Below are 13,067 nucleotides of genomic sequence, written 5' to 3'. Positions count from 1 at the left end.
GTAAGAATTGCATGTACATGGCTTCTGGTGCATACTGACATATTTCCTTTTAACCTTGGTAAACCTCATCACCATTTCCTGGAACTCAGTATAGTCTCATTGTGAGATAATGACTGCTTAAGAACTGACTACTGGTGACTGTCAAATCTGACTGGTAACACTGCTAGGATAATTAGATCCAGAAAAGAAAACGGCGTTTTGGTGCTACCAAGGCTCAGCACCAACAGAATCCCTGAGTGAGAGCAAACAGGAGCCAGGAGCTCAGCAAACAGTTTGAAGCTCTTTAAGCAAAGCTTTACATGGTCTCACCTCAGGAAATCTCTTCTGCCCTTCATAGGAAAGTGTCCCTCTGGTCATTCATACCAGTAGCACACTCACACTTAGCCCACAGCCACAGCCATTGTCTTTTCGCCAGTAAACACAGTCACAGTGTGACTGAAATTTCCAAGTTTTGCTGAAGACCAAGATGCATAATGTCTCTGGGTGCCCCCAGGAGTTGGCTCTTGGGAGTCCTTCCCATCTCTACAGCTGTCAGGAAAGTTGTAACACTCACGTGGTTTCAGGGGAATAAGCTTTGGAGCCCACATGGATGGTTTCTCCTGTGCAATGGGGTTCATGTCTACCAGACATGGGTAGCTAGGGGAAGGGGAGCATACTTTTACTTCCCAGGGGAATTCAGAGATATTGGAATATCAGTTTCCTACAAACTATCAGGAATTTGTTATATTGCATCTATCTAAGAAGTTGAATTTCAGTTTCCTCCATTTCAAATTGTTCTTTAGGCATTTTTTTTCCTTTTGAGTTACAACTGATCGATTGAAAGAGCTGTTATGCCATGTGGCAAAAAAAAACCCCTCCCATTCGGAAACACTACCCAGACTCTTTTGCCAGCAAAAATATCCAGTTTAGACTATTAAAACATAAGACACTGTTGAATTCATTGCAAAAAGATGCAGAAATAGGACAAAACTCTAGCAGTCTCTGATTCCCTACTACTACTGTTCAAAGTGAAATTTTGGCACAAGCTGTTAGGAAGAACAAAAGTGTTCATATGGACAATAAAACTGACAGCACTTATGCATGTTGAAATGAAGTTTTGGATAAGCAGAGTCAAGAGCTGCTCTTATCAGGTCAAAAGAGGCTAAACATATGCTTACATAGGTGGGATAGTCATGTCTTAAAGTCAGCAGGACCTATACAAAGCTGAATTTCATTAAGATGGAGTGGCACAGATGCAAAGATTTTAGAAGGAATGGATTGTAATATTCCTGTCTCAAAATTGGGCAAGGAAGGTGTCCAATATTATTTCTATTGTGAGTGAGTCTTTCACAAAGGTGAAACACAAGGTTCAGATCACATTCCCATGTGCTGCAGACAAAAATAGAAGAAAAATGGGAGTTAAGACATAATTTCACTCTCCAGAAGACTATTACTGCTTTCTGCAGTTAAGAGTCCATGTTAGTCTATTTTGATTCTAAACGATTAGCTAGAAGTTGCAGGTTCATGACTGTGAGTCAGGATGAGCAGATGAGCAGTTCTCAAGTCTGCTTTGCCCAAACATCCAGCAGCTAACCTGCAGAGGCAGCGCGCAGTTCACTCATAAAATTTTGTGTGAAATACCAGCTGGTAAGGTGAGGTAAGGTAACATCACCTTGATTTCTGGAAGAAATGTCAAGGTTTCTGGAAGGTACAAACATCTTAAATGTTTAAGAGGTTTCTGACTAGAGCATATTGCTTGGTTTTCAGACAGCTGCCTGGATTCTGGGATCCACACCTTTGATTTCCACTTCAGCTTTCCTCCAGAGGTTCCCTCCACATTCACCAGCAAAGCTGGCTGCATCTCCTATTTCATGCAAGGGATTTGCTGCAGACACAGTACTGTCTTAGCTGAAGAGTTGAGATATTTACTCTTGCAAGTAATCAGTGGTGAGCACACGGGACGTGCAAAAGATAAGATAAGGGGAACCATCTATCTGAACTGGGGACTGTTCTGATCCTGTGCTTTACATGCCCACTACTGAGTGTTCACTAACTTTCAGCACTCAGTTTTTCTTCTTTTAACATTAAAACTACACCTTTAATATGTTTTGCTATTGTTGTCCTGGGGCTTAGGCCCATATACAGAGATGTTTTTTACATACAGTGTACAAAGAGCATTGTAAGAACTCAAGAATGAACGATATGCAAGGAGCTCTATGAGATCCAGAATAGAAATTCTTGCTTTAAAGTCTAAGTTTTGGGCAATCTTCATGAAATAGGATGCCCTATTTATTTATTTATTTATTTAAACCAAAGTCTACCTAAACAGGGATGATCAGTCATCAGGACAAGTAGAACAAGTAAAACACGGTTATTCCAAATATATATTTTTTGCTTTTCTCTAAATTTGGATGTTAAATACAGGTGAAAATGTGTACATGTGCATGGGTGCATTCTTTCAACAGATGCTCAAGAACACTGTGATAATTCAGCCATGCCACTTGTGGTGTAGTGAGGAAGACTGCCGTCTGGGTTAAAGGCAGGGCCTGGTGGAGGTATGAGCAGCTTCAGATGTTCCTTCACAAGTTTGGACATGCTGTTTTTGGGGAACACCATCTGTCCAGCAGCAATAGTTCACTGTGCTTTGCCTTTCCACTCATTCTCCCCATGCCGGTTCTCTTGATGGTAGAAGCTAGGACTGATGTCGATTACCTCTGCTGCTTCATCCAAGGCTCTGTGATCCTTTGCATCTCCCTGAAGAAAAATGTATTTTTCCCTGGTGCAACTAGTGTCTTCACAACAGATATTGCCAACAGGACATGCAATTACATTAGAAAGGTAGTTTTTGCTGTATGCTGCATTGTTCTGTACAGGAGATTAAGTAACAGTGGAGGTCAGTATTCCTTGGAAGATCAAAATGAAGTGACAAGGTTGGAGTGCTGGCCAGGCACTGCCCTCTTTGATAACATGGGAGTCACTAGTGCACTGGTTCTGCCAAAACCATTGCCTGTCACCAATGCCGTGAGATGAAATAACATCATGACATTCAATTATGAGCTGGTAGGAACCTCTAACCTTCCATGTGCCATGTCCACCATCTTTGGCAAGGTGCCTATCATCATAGCAGCCATACCAGAGCGTTTGTGCAGCAGAGCATCATGATTCTGAATGAAAATCAAGGTTAGCCTTCACAGAGACATTTACGAGAATGATCTAGGAGCAATTGGATGCAAGGAGTAAGGATATTTTTGTTTTTCAAGATCTGTACATATTATCGCTCTGCTTTCACAAGAGGAAACCGTGGTTGCAGAGGTGCTCTGGTGATTTCCAAAACAAGAGGGTAAAACTAGCCAAAACTAGCCAAGATAGGAAGGCACATGAAGGGAGCCTGTGGTCTTCGTGAAGTCAGATCTGATGGCTAAGGAAGAGCAGGAGATTAAACAGTGCCCTAGATACTTTGCAGGCTTAGAAGGTGGCTGTGCTCCAGACCATGAGATAAAAGCCCACCCTAGTCTTATCTAGAGGTATGGTAAGAGTAGAGAACAAGGTGTTTGAAAATCAGCTTTGAAATAAGCCAGATGCTGGGCAGAGACAAGGAGCAGACAGACCTTGTCACAGAGGGACCTGTGGGAGATACCTTCAGCTGCCAGCATGGCTGGGTGGGCAGCTGGGTGATCCATGGGGGCAATGGAGTAGCCGGGCAACAAGAAGCATGTGAGACATAGGGCAGCTGAAGGCAGGGCAAGGGTGGTAGCCATTCGACTAGGAAAGGCTCTTCCAAGATTTCATGAGGCGACAAAGCTGGTCAGGAGGGAGGGACTGAAGCTCAGTATGTGACTGGATAATCATTATAGGAAGACCTAAGTCCTTCAAAGACTGTTGCCTTAGGGCTTCCTTCACACAGTGAATAGTGAAGGAAGGTTAAGGATACATACAGCAGGATAGAACCTGGCAAGTATGAGTGTGTCATGACTCCTACTGCCTCTTTTGCCTTAGTCTGCTCTGGGACTCATCACCCACCACAGCAGGATCAGCACAAACCCAACCCCACATCCACTCAGTGTGTGACCCTGGGCATGGATGCTGCTGGAAGGATGTTCGTCCATCAGCTTCAGGTGACACCATGGACCAGTGGTCATGCTGCCACGCAGGGGGACCTGCACAGGCTGCACAAACAGGCATTCCCAGGGACATGTTGTGTGTAGTCCATGCTAAAATTTTGTGTATATGTGTCTGTGTGGGTGAAGGAGTTTGGGGATTAGAAGAGTGCTTAGGCATTTCTTGGTGTTTGTTGGCATTTGTGTCTAGTGCCTAGTATTGTGGTTTATCTGCTGTATTGCTGATATTGAGCCTGAATGTATAGTTCGCAGATTGCTGATTAATTAGGTGTTGCTAATTGAATAAATCACCCTGATTCTGATGTGATTTACACAATATGAACTGAGAGCTGCTTCTTCAGAGCACACTGATGCAATATCATGCCATAGCAGGTGCCCTGCAGGCTCCCAGCATGTCCTCAGGCTCTCAAGAAGGCGAGCTTTAGTGTCCTCTGGCAAAACCTCAGTCCCACATCAGGCCTCTTGCAACAGCCTCCTGCCAGGACTCACCCATCTTTAGCCAGAGCTCAGAACCTTCCCTGGTCTCCAAACCAAATCAGCATTTCACACTCCACCTGCCTTCTGTCATTCCCCATGTGCTTTCAGATCAACTTTGGATGACAAAACTTCCCAGCCTGGGTGTGTGTCATTGCATGGCATTGTCACATTCTGCTGCTCACACAGGGCTGATATTTCTCCTCATATTGTCCCTAAAAATGGTATTTATCATTCTGGCACTGGAAGGCCCCTTCCATATCTCAGTTGAGACCATATATAAGGATGCCATGTGAAGAATCTCATTACAAATAGATTGTTGTTTTACAGGTCTCCCTGTTTTCATCATTCAAGCAAAAATTAAGGTGCTCACAATGTATATGGCAGAGATATGTTGAAAGAGTGTATTTCTTTGCTAGTCTTCTGAAATTCCAGCTTAGTTTCTTAGTGACACATGACACAGCTGAAGGAAAACTACCACCAGGTATCAATTCTGAAGTTGCCATCACATAAGCAGTGGCAGTCCTCGCAAATAATATGGAAAAGAATTTAACAACTTCCTTTTTACAAAATATAGTCTGTGAAGAAACAATAGGATATGAGCACTTGGGGAAATAAAAGGCAGCTTTGTAATTTCTTTGCATGCTACTTGCTGTGATTTGAAGCACTGTGGAAGTCTATTTTGGCTCAGATGCCTGAAGCCAGACTGAGATCAGCAGACTCGAGAAGGCAGTTGAAGAAGAAACGAAGTATTCCCACACCTCACTATGGTCACCCTGCTGGCATCCTGATGAGTAGGCAACTGGTATCTGATGCTAGCAAAACTGCCTTCTGGTTTCAAAAACTGCATTTCTCAAGATGGAATATATACTGGGGTAAAATATGCATAACCCTGTTCCTGGGATGTTTTATGCAGTGTCTGTGTGAACAAGAAGCAAAATAAAATGGTTGACATCAACAAGCCAGAAAGGCCAAGGTCCTAACAAAGTAGGTATAACAGAACAGACATACGTACCAGTGGGATACCTGACTCCTGGGAATGTAGGCAAGTCATTTCAAAACTCTTTGTTTTAATTTTCTTTTCTGCCTTTTGCGTGTTGTCTGTATTGCAAATTCTTCAAGCAGTTCCTTTCCTGTCTTCATAGTTTCATTTCTCTCAGGCACTTTCATGCTACTCTGGTATAAATAGTAACAAGAACAATATCACATCTGGGTAATTTCAGTCAAGTACTTTTTTCCAGCATACTGCAGAAAACAGTGTGAAGAGATCTGTAGGAAAGGTCTCATCAAATATTTGGTTCACTTTTACAGAGATGGTGAAGATTTCTGTATAGCAACATTGGAGCCATAAAAACACCAGGAGTCGCATTTGGACCTGTGTTTATTCCTTTGTACACCTTTTGCAAAGCACTGAAACACACCCAGATGAACCTCATGTCTTTACAGTTCAGTTAGACCAATATTATACTGTGTCCTTCCTAAGACTCTTCAGAGCAGGAGCAGTAACCATTCAGGTGCAGTTACAGAAAATTGCCATTTATCTAATGGAGACACTGTACCATAAAACAATCTTCCATGAATTTCAAGAACCACTTACTAACAAAGGAGCCACCACCACCCTTTCTTTTTTGACATAGGTATCAATCATCTGGGCTTGAAAACTTAGAAACCAAAACACTTAGGCGCAACCACACATTTCAGTGGAGGTTTCATTAAATATTGCACACTAAGCCTACTTGTAGTTGACAGGTTCAACAAATATTGGTCCTGGTAGGGTGACTTATTGTGAAAATGGAGCAGGAGGTTACTGCTGACTTCTGCCTCATATGCTTTAGCTGTAGTTATATAAATGCTGAGCTCTTTAGTCCATGGAATCAATATTTTTTTATTTCTTTTTTGAATGAGCCATGCCTGCAGTCTCTCCAGAACCTCACACAGAGGAGTCTGATCTCTGCATCCTTCACCCTTTGGGATTATTTCTGAAAAGTAGCCTTATTGTGAAACTGGTGGGATTTGTGCAGGTCAGAGGGGATAGGAAAGTGTATAAAAAGATGAGACATATGGATGGCTACTTTGTCTGTTTATTTTTTGTTTATTTTTTAATGTTAACCTTGCAAGATTTTGGAGAATGCTCTTTTTTTTTTTTTTTTTTTTTTTTTTGTAATAATTTCATGAAGCAAAACCAGAGATTTTTCTCTTTCCAGTAACCATAGAAACATAGAAACAATGATTACTGGAAATAGTTACACTTCATCTGTACTTGTGGGAGCAGGTTTGTTTTACTGCTGGAGGATGCAGAAGTTAAGCCACATCTGCATCCTTGGCAATGTTACCTGGCAAGGCTGCCATAGTCAGCAGGTAATGAATGAACCTTACAAGGGTCTTCAAACATCTGGAATAGCTGGAACACCTGCAATTCTGGAACATTTTTACTCTAGCTGCTTTTACCTGTTTTCAGTAAATGATTCTGTGATTGATTCAATAGCAAAACTGTGTCCATGTTTGAATATGTATTTCGTTAACCAAAAGACTTAGTAGCCACCAGAGCATTGGCTCTTTTCATATACCTTTAGACCTCTCAAAGAAGGGCCAATGAGACACGCAGTTTCTCAAGAGCAGTCACCATCAACATCTATCTCTATTTAAAGGGAAGGAGAGCACATCAATACTTTTTAAAAAGCTTTTTGAATAAGATAGTCTCCTATTACCCAGCTCCTTTCCCTTTGTCTCTTCATCCTTTGAAATTACACAGGCTCTTCAGAAAAGATACTGCTGTAAGACACAAATGTGGATTATACCATATTGATTTGTTTGATCGTGACCTACCTCCACCCTTTCCTTCCTGATTAAAACTTTTGCTTTCCCACAAAGTTCTCTGTGTCCCTTTCACATTCTTGTAAGCAATCTGCCACCTTCCCTGAAAAAACCTGAATAGGGCCAGCTTTCTTCTGATTGCCTCTGTTAGACTTCTGTAGAAGGAAGGGCTTTTTTGTCACATTAGACAGATCTTAATTAAAACCACACCCAACCTGACCAGGCTTCATCCACATAACATGTAAGTATTGGTTTCTAATCTGTTTTTCCTTTTAAAGACCAACTCTAATGCTCTTGTGTGTTTAGACATACACAAAGTCAGTAATGGAAAGTCAATAGAAATGGAGGTCTGAAAAGAAAGAAGTCTCTTCTTTTTTCTTTCCAATTAATCTAAATGATTTTGCAGTTAATACTGATTACAGTCAGTCTGTATAGATACATGACTTAGGCAATGCCTAAGTTCAGCTATCCAATGTTTCCTACTGACCACTCCAAATAGGTTTTCCAAAAATGTAATAGCTCATTCTATTAGTGGGAGCTGTTGGTTCTTCTAGAAAAAATAGAGCAAAGTATGACTTTTTCATCAGCAATTTTAAACATTCACACAGGTTAATAGATTACATGAGCCAAGGTTGCAAACTGAAGAGGAAATTGACTTCTTCAATATGCAAATAAATTACCAGGCAATAAACTGATACCAGCTATATCAGTATGAAGTATAATTACAATTAACTTCAGCATCACAAAGAAACTCTCTCAATTTTTTCCATGCTTGCATTCAATTTTCTGCTTTCAGTAATGCCTGTGCAGTTCCTAGTAAGGGATAGATGTAGATTAATTCCCACAGAGCAGAGGATACTTGAACACAGCCATGCTCACTTCTTAACAATTTTGGCTTTGCACCATGTCACTTGTCATGTTTTATACACAGTTTGTTCATCCACATTTACTGATACTGTGGATTTCTTCGTTTCACCAGTGGCAACATATACATAGTAATACTGAAAAGGGTTTGAAATGATCTGCAGAGGGAGGTTGTGCTCCATCCTTGGATGTTTTGAAGACTTGCAAAGATAAAGCCCTGAGCAATCTGGTTTGAGCTCTGAGCTGACCCTGTTTTGTGCAAGAGCTTGCCTAGAGTCACCTTCCAACCTGAATAATCTTGTGAACCTATGGAAGTAAAGAGGAGGTAAGAGAGAGGAAAGGAAGACTCTGAATGTAAACTACAGATCATTTGGAGGATACTGACAGTTAAAGAGATTTCCTATAGTGAGTGAAGGGAGGAAGAACAGAAAAATGACAGCTGAGGAAATAAGTACGTATAGATCCTTTTTAAACTGCCTATGTGAAAGGTAGCAAAAAGGAAGGAGCCAAGAAGCAGTCGATACTGACATTTTAAAAACAAATATTGCATTTCAATTTTGACTGTTATGAGTCCTTTTGGCTTGTATTTCTCATTTCCCTGACAATAGTTTGGAGTTCCACCACAGGCATCTGCAACAGTTCATGTCTGTTTGAAAAGAAAGGAGCCTACTCTTTCTTCAAATCCTCATCCTTGAAGCCTGACACACTGGGGTTTTGTGCACAAGCAGGCTGAAAGCTGCTGGGAACTGAAGAGCTATGAGGAAGGAAGACTGGAAGAAAATACCTGTTATGTTCATGTGGCTTGTGTCTCCTTTAAATGTAGCAGAGAAAAAAAGCAAGCTACTTGCAATAGAAGAGGCAGGGCTTTAGTTTTAAAGGAATTACCTGGTTATGCAATTTCTTGAACAAATATCCAGGCATAAAGACACTGTAAATATTCCTTGGTAACAATGCATGGAGGGACCTGGTTAGACAGAACAAACACCTTCCTGTACACAGCATACAGTATTGCAATGTATCATTTTCATGTTACATCTTTCCTTAGACTGGGAGAAAGCTTTAGGAAAGGTACCTGTTGCTCCTTTGGCTCAATTTTGTTGGCTGGGCAGAGCCTGTGTACAGATGGTATTAGATCAATGACAGCAATTATGGGCCTTTGGTGGGTGATTTGTGGTTTAGGTCACCAGCAATAAAAAAATAGCTTTGAAATATAAACAGAGGAATGAGGTTTGAGGGGGAAAAAAAAAGAAAGAAAAGGAAGAAGAGAAGGAATTCAAAATGCAGAGAAGTGCTCCATATGTCACAAAACAGCATGAGAACCAGGTCTATAACCTGCCTGCGGGAATCAGATAAGCTGCCCTTCTGCAGACCCCAGTTGCCAGAGATCAAAGGAAAAGCAGAGATTAGAAGTATCTTTGTGACTGTGCAGTAGCTGTAACATACATTTCTGAAAGGATTTGATGCTACTAGATTCCTCTTTGCAAAAGCAGCTGGGTTCATGCTTTTCTTCACTCTGGTACAGAATTTGCTATGGAAACTGTGAGCGTCATGGAGTTTCTTCTTTGTAAGCTTCTTCCCTAATTCTTCAGAAAGCTATCCCTTCCCCCAAACAGTGAGAAGGTGCTGGCATCCCCCATGCAGAGGAAGTGTTAGAAGAGAAATAAGACGGTGTTAAAACCTAGTCACTCAGAAGTCATCTGGAAGCTGAGAGCTGTTTGTGAACATTTGGGAAGAGACTGGCTCTTCTGTTTGAGTACGTGAAGGGGATGGATAGGGTTTATAATGATTTGCCGACTCCGTTTGTCTCCCAGTGTTCCTATGAAACAGATTTTCTGTTTTTACCAATTTACCCCTGAAATTGTCACATAATGTATTCTTCCTCACTTCAGTGCTGCACAGCTCACAGACCAAAGTTTTGCCTCTTGCTTGTCCTTGACTGTCCTACTTTAGTCTGTGCATTTGGCATCCCAATGGCGTGCCACATTGTGGACAGGGAACCCATGCTCCCCACAGGACAGTTTTGAGTGCAGAGAGAAATAAAGACAAAAAATCCCTTTGTCATTTGAGGCTTACAACAGATGGACAGGAGAGGTACTGGTAGTAGAAGAGCTGGGATGTCTGGGTGTGCAGCAGCATCTTCGTCAATAAAAGAACTGCAACTGTTCATTAACAAATGCAGTTTGAAGCTCTGCGTGTCACTATCTATAATCTCATGCACAAGGTCACTCTAGCATCTAATAAGCATGTGCTTTGTCTATATCCTCCATCAGGCAGCTACAAGTCAATCAGCTTTATGGTCTTATGCACAGTTTGGTATGTCTAATTTTTATGATTCTTGCAATCTGCTGAAAGCTTAAGCAGGTTACTTTTAAATGCAACCTAAAAAGCTGAAGTGCTCTGCTTGCAGGACCTTAAGCACTTCAACTTTATGGTCTCAGATATAAAGTTCCCCCTCACTAAGCCCCTCCTAGAAGGTTGTTAAAATTAAGGGCAGTATATTAAAAATCTGTCACATCTTTTATTGTTAAGTCATAAATTGTGTACTTCTGGGAAAACGAGCTTGCCAGTCTAGTAGGTATCTGAATTGATGTCTTTCCAGTCTTTGAGAAGTGTCTGTTCTTTGTTTCCAGGTGGTTGTTGTGATGGAAGCTATTCACTGCAGGAAAAGCATGCTCAGTACACACTGTACAATTGTGTAGTAGCCCAGAGTATGATGGTACTAGCTGAAGATAACAGAATTCTTTTAAACAGAATAAATTTACTTTTTTTGTATACATTAGACAAAAATATAATTTGGGGCGGCAGATGGTGAAATTAAATGTTCCTTTTTGGTTTCTAGGCAATAGAAGTGGAGGTAGAAGAGATGAAACAACCTGGAGTAAATAATGTTCATAGAGTAACATAGAATAAAGAGGGAAGTAATGAATGGCCTGCTTGAGAGAATCAGCAGCTTCCCCAAGACAATCAACTAATCCCTAGACTCCAAGTGCACATACACACATACAGCTTATATAACTGGATTTTAGACATGTAAATGTCTTCATACACGTGATGACAATATTTAGGGTGATTTCTACAAATATTCTTACCTTCTATTGCATCCCTGTCATTTCCATCTCATCAAGGGTAATTGTTGAGGATGTTGTTGAGGATGCTGACGTAATTTATAGGCATCTGTGGGCTCATAAATCTTATGTGCTTATCCCAGAGATGTCTCTTCTACACATGCTCCATAAGCTGTATCTACCATCTATTACTGTACAGAGTATCTGTGTTAAAAAAAAAAAAAAGCTAAAAAAAAGGTAAAAAAGCTATTGCCCCAAGTCCAGCCCTATATTAAAGGCTTATCACAGAGAGCAGAATGGAGATGTGTGCAACACGTGTGAAAGCTTAACTTCTATTTTCTTCCCTTCCATATATTGCTCAGCTTCTCATGACAAGAAAAAAAAAGACTATAAAAATTTTTGTTAGATATTCAGGAAAATGTTAACTAAACATGTCAAAGTCATAGAGGCGGGTAAGAAGAAAGGATTTTAGATTGTTTTGAGTTAATAAAACGTTTCAGAATATGAATAATGGAGAATAGTTGAAAACAATGAACATCCTTGTGGGAGGGATATTTCCATTTCAGGAAACCAATTTTTGGCTACTTAGCCATCCAGTCTCCCATGAGCCACTCTACAGTGAAAGAAAAGCTGCTTCAGAAGACTGAGGACGAATCTGCAGTAGTAGGTTTGTACAGGAGTGGAGTTTAGAGTGTGCTTACTTACTCTTCCCTGGCTCCAACTGTGTGGTCTCTGCACATAAGAATTGACTGAAACATACTCCAGACACTACTGGTCAATCAGCTCTTAGGACCAGACTACAGCTAAAGTGAAGGGTCTCAGGGTAAGTCTAGCCACCTATCTCAGGTTTCTCAAACAAGATACTGAAAGAAGAGTGAAACATTCCGCTCTGTCCACCTCTGCTTACAAACGAGACTCCCACACAGCTGAGAAGTTCTTTTTCCTCCAATTAAATGAATGAACTGACTGTGCTGAGTGGCTATGCTAAGACTTTCTGCTTCTTATGAATCTGTGTTGTATGCAGTCTCTCTGTTTGACCATTAATTTAAATACTCCTCCAAAATCTAGGATTACTTGATGTTTTTCTCTCGTTCATGCAGGCTTGTAATGACCTTAAAAGCATTAACTCAATGTGAGGTCACAGAATTATTTTAGCTGCGGATCAGTTGCTTAATAGCAGTTTTCTTGGAGTCATGTAATCATGCAGGCTGTAAGGCTCAAGTAAGCCTTTCATTTTCTGCCAGCTTATTAATGGATTTAACCACTCCCAAGAGCAAAAAAAAAAAGAGAAATAGGTTCATGGGGAATTTTAAGGTTGGGTTTATCTTGCCCAAAACATTCAGAGAAGCATGTATCTGCAAAATCAATCAGCTATTTCTGTACCCACTTAACATATGATCTCACTTTTTAAATCAAATTCTGCTTGAAAGTCAAGTATCTCTATAGTCACCTCTTACATAGCACAGGTGGGCTCTCACAGTGTTTTACTATTACTAATTAATAGTTTGTTTTCGGTTACATAAACAGATTTATAGACTGCAGTAGGCAAAAGCTAATAACAATTATTTTTATCCACATTTTTAATGGGAAAACATTTGTTTTGATTATAAAGTGAGATTTTGCTTGATATAATAATAAATATTCCATAAGCAAAATATTTGATTTTGAGTTTACTGTCTTTTCTAGTGCCAGAAATATTTATGATTCTAAGGAGGACAGCCATGTTGAATTTTTTTTTTAAACTCCAAAACTT

At 40.5% G+C, this 13,067-nt stretch overlaps 1 protein-coding gene across 1 annotated transcript; it reads left to right on the top strand.

The window, feature by feature from the left end:
* Window positions 1-628: 628 nt before the first annotated feature.
* Window positions 629-3,141, top strand: ARRDC5 (arrestin domain containing 5). Its single transcript, XM_042872747.1, has 4 exons — window positions 629-632; window positions 1,747-1,926; window positions 2,669-2,817; window positions 3,037-3,141. Exons 1-4 carry the CDS (start codon window positions 629-631, stop codon window positions 3,139-3,141), a joined length of 438 nt encoding a protein of 145 aa, XP_042728681.1.
* Window positions 3,142-13,067: the final 9,926 nt, after the last annotated feature.

This window comes from Lagopus leucura, unplaced genomic scaffold, assembly GCF_019238085.1.
Source record: "Lagopus leucura isolate 7727_CA_CO unplaced genomic scaffold, USGS_WTPT01 Super-Scaffold_100008, whole genome shotgun sequence".
In the NCBI taxonomy this organism is placed as follows: domain Eukaryota; kingdom Metazoa; phylum Chordata; class Aves; order Galliformes; family Phasianidae; genus Lagopus; species Lagopus leucura.
Note: the sequence above shows the minus strand (reverse complement) of the source record. Positions and strands in the feature narration are given on the sequence as shown.

Coding starts and splice junctions, on each gene's coding strand:
- ARRDC5 (XM_042872747.1), top strand. Junction 1,927..2,668: donor ACTCTTGCAAGTAATCAGTG/GTGAGCACACGG, acceptor TCTTGATGGTAG/AAGCTAGGACTGATGTCGAT. Junction 2,818..3,036: donor CATGCAATTACATTAGAAAG/GTAGTTTTTGCT, acceptor TTCAATTATGAG/CTGGTAGGAACCTCTAACCT.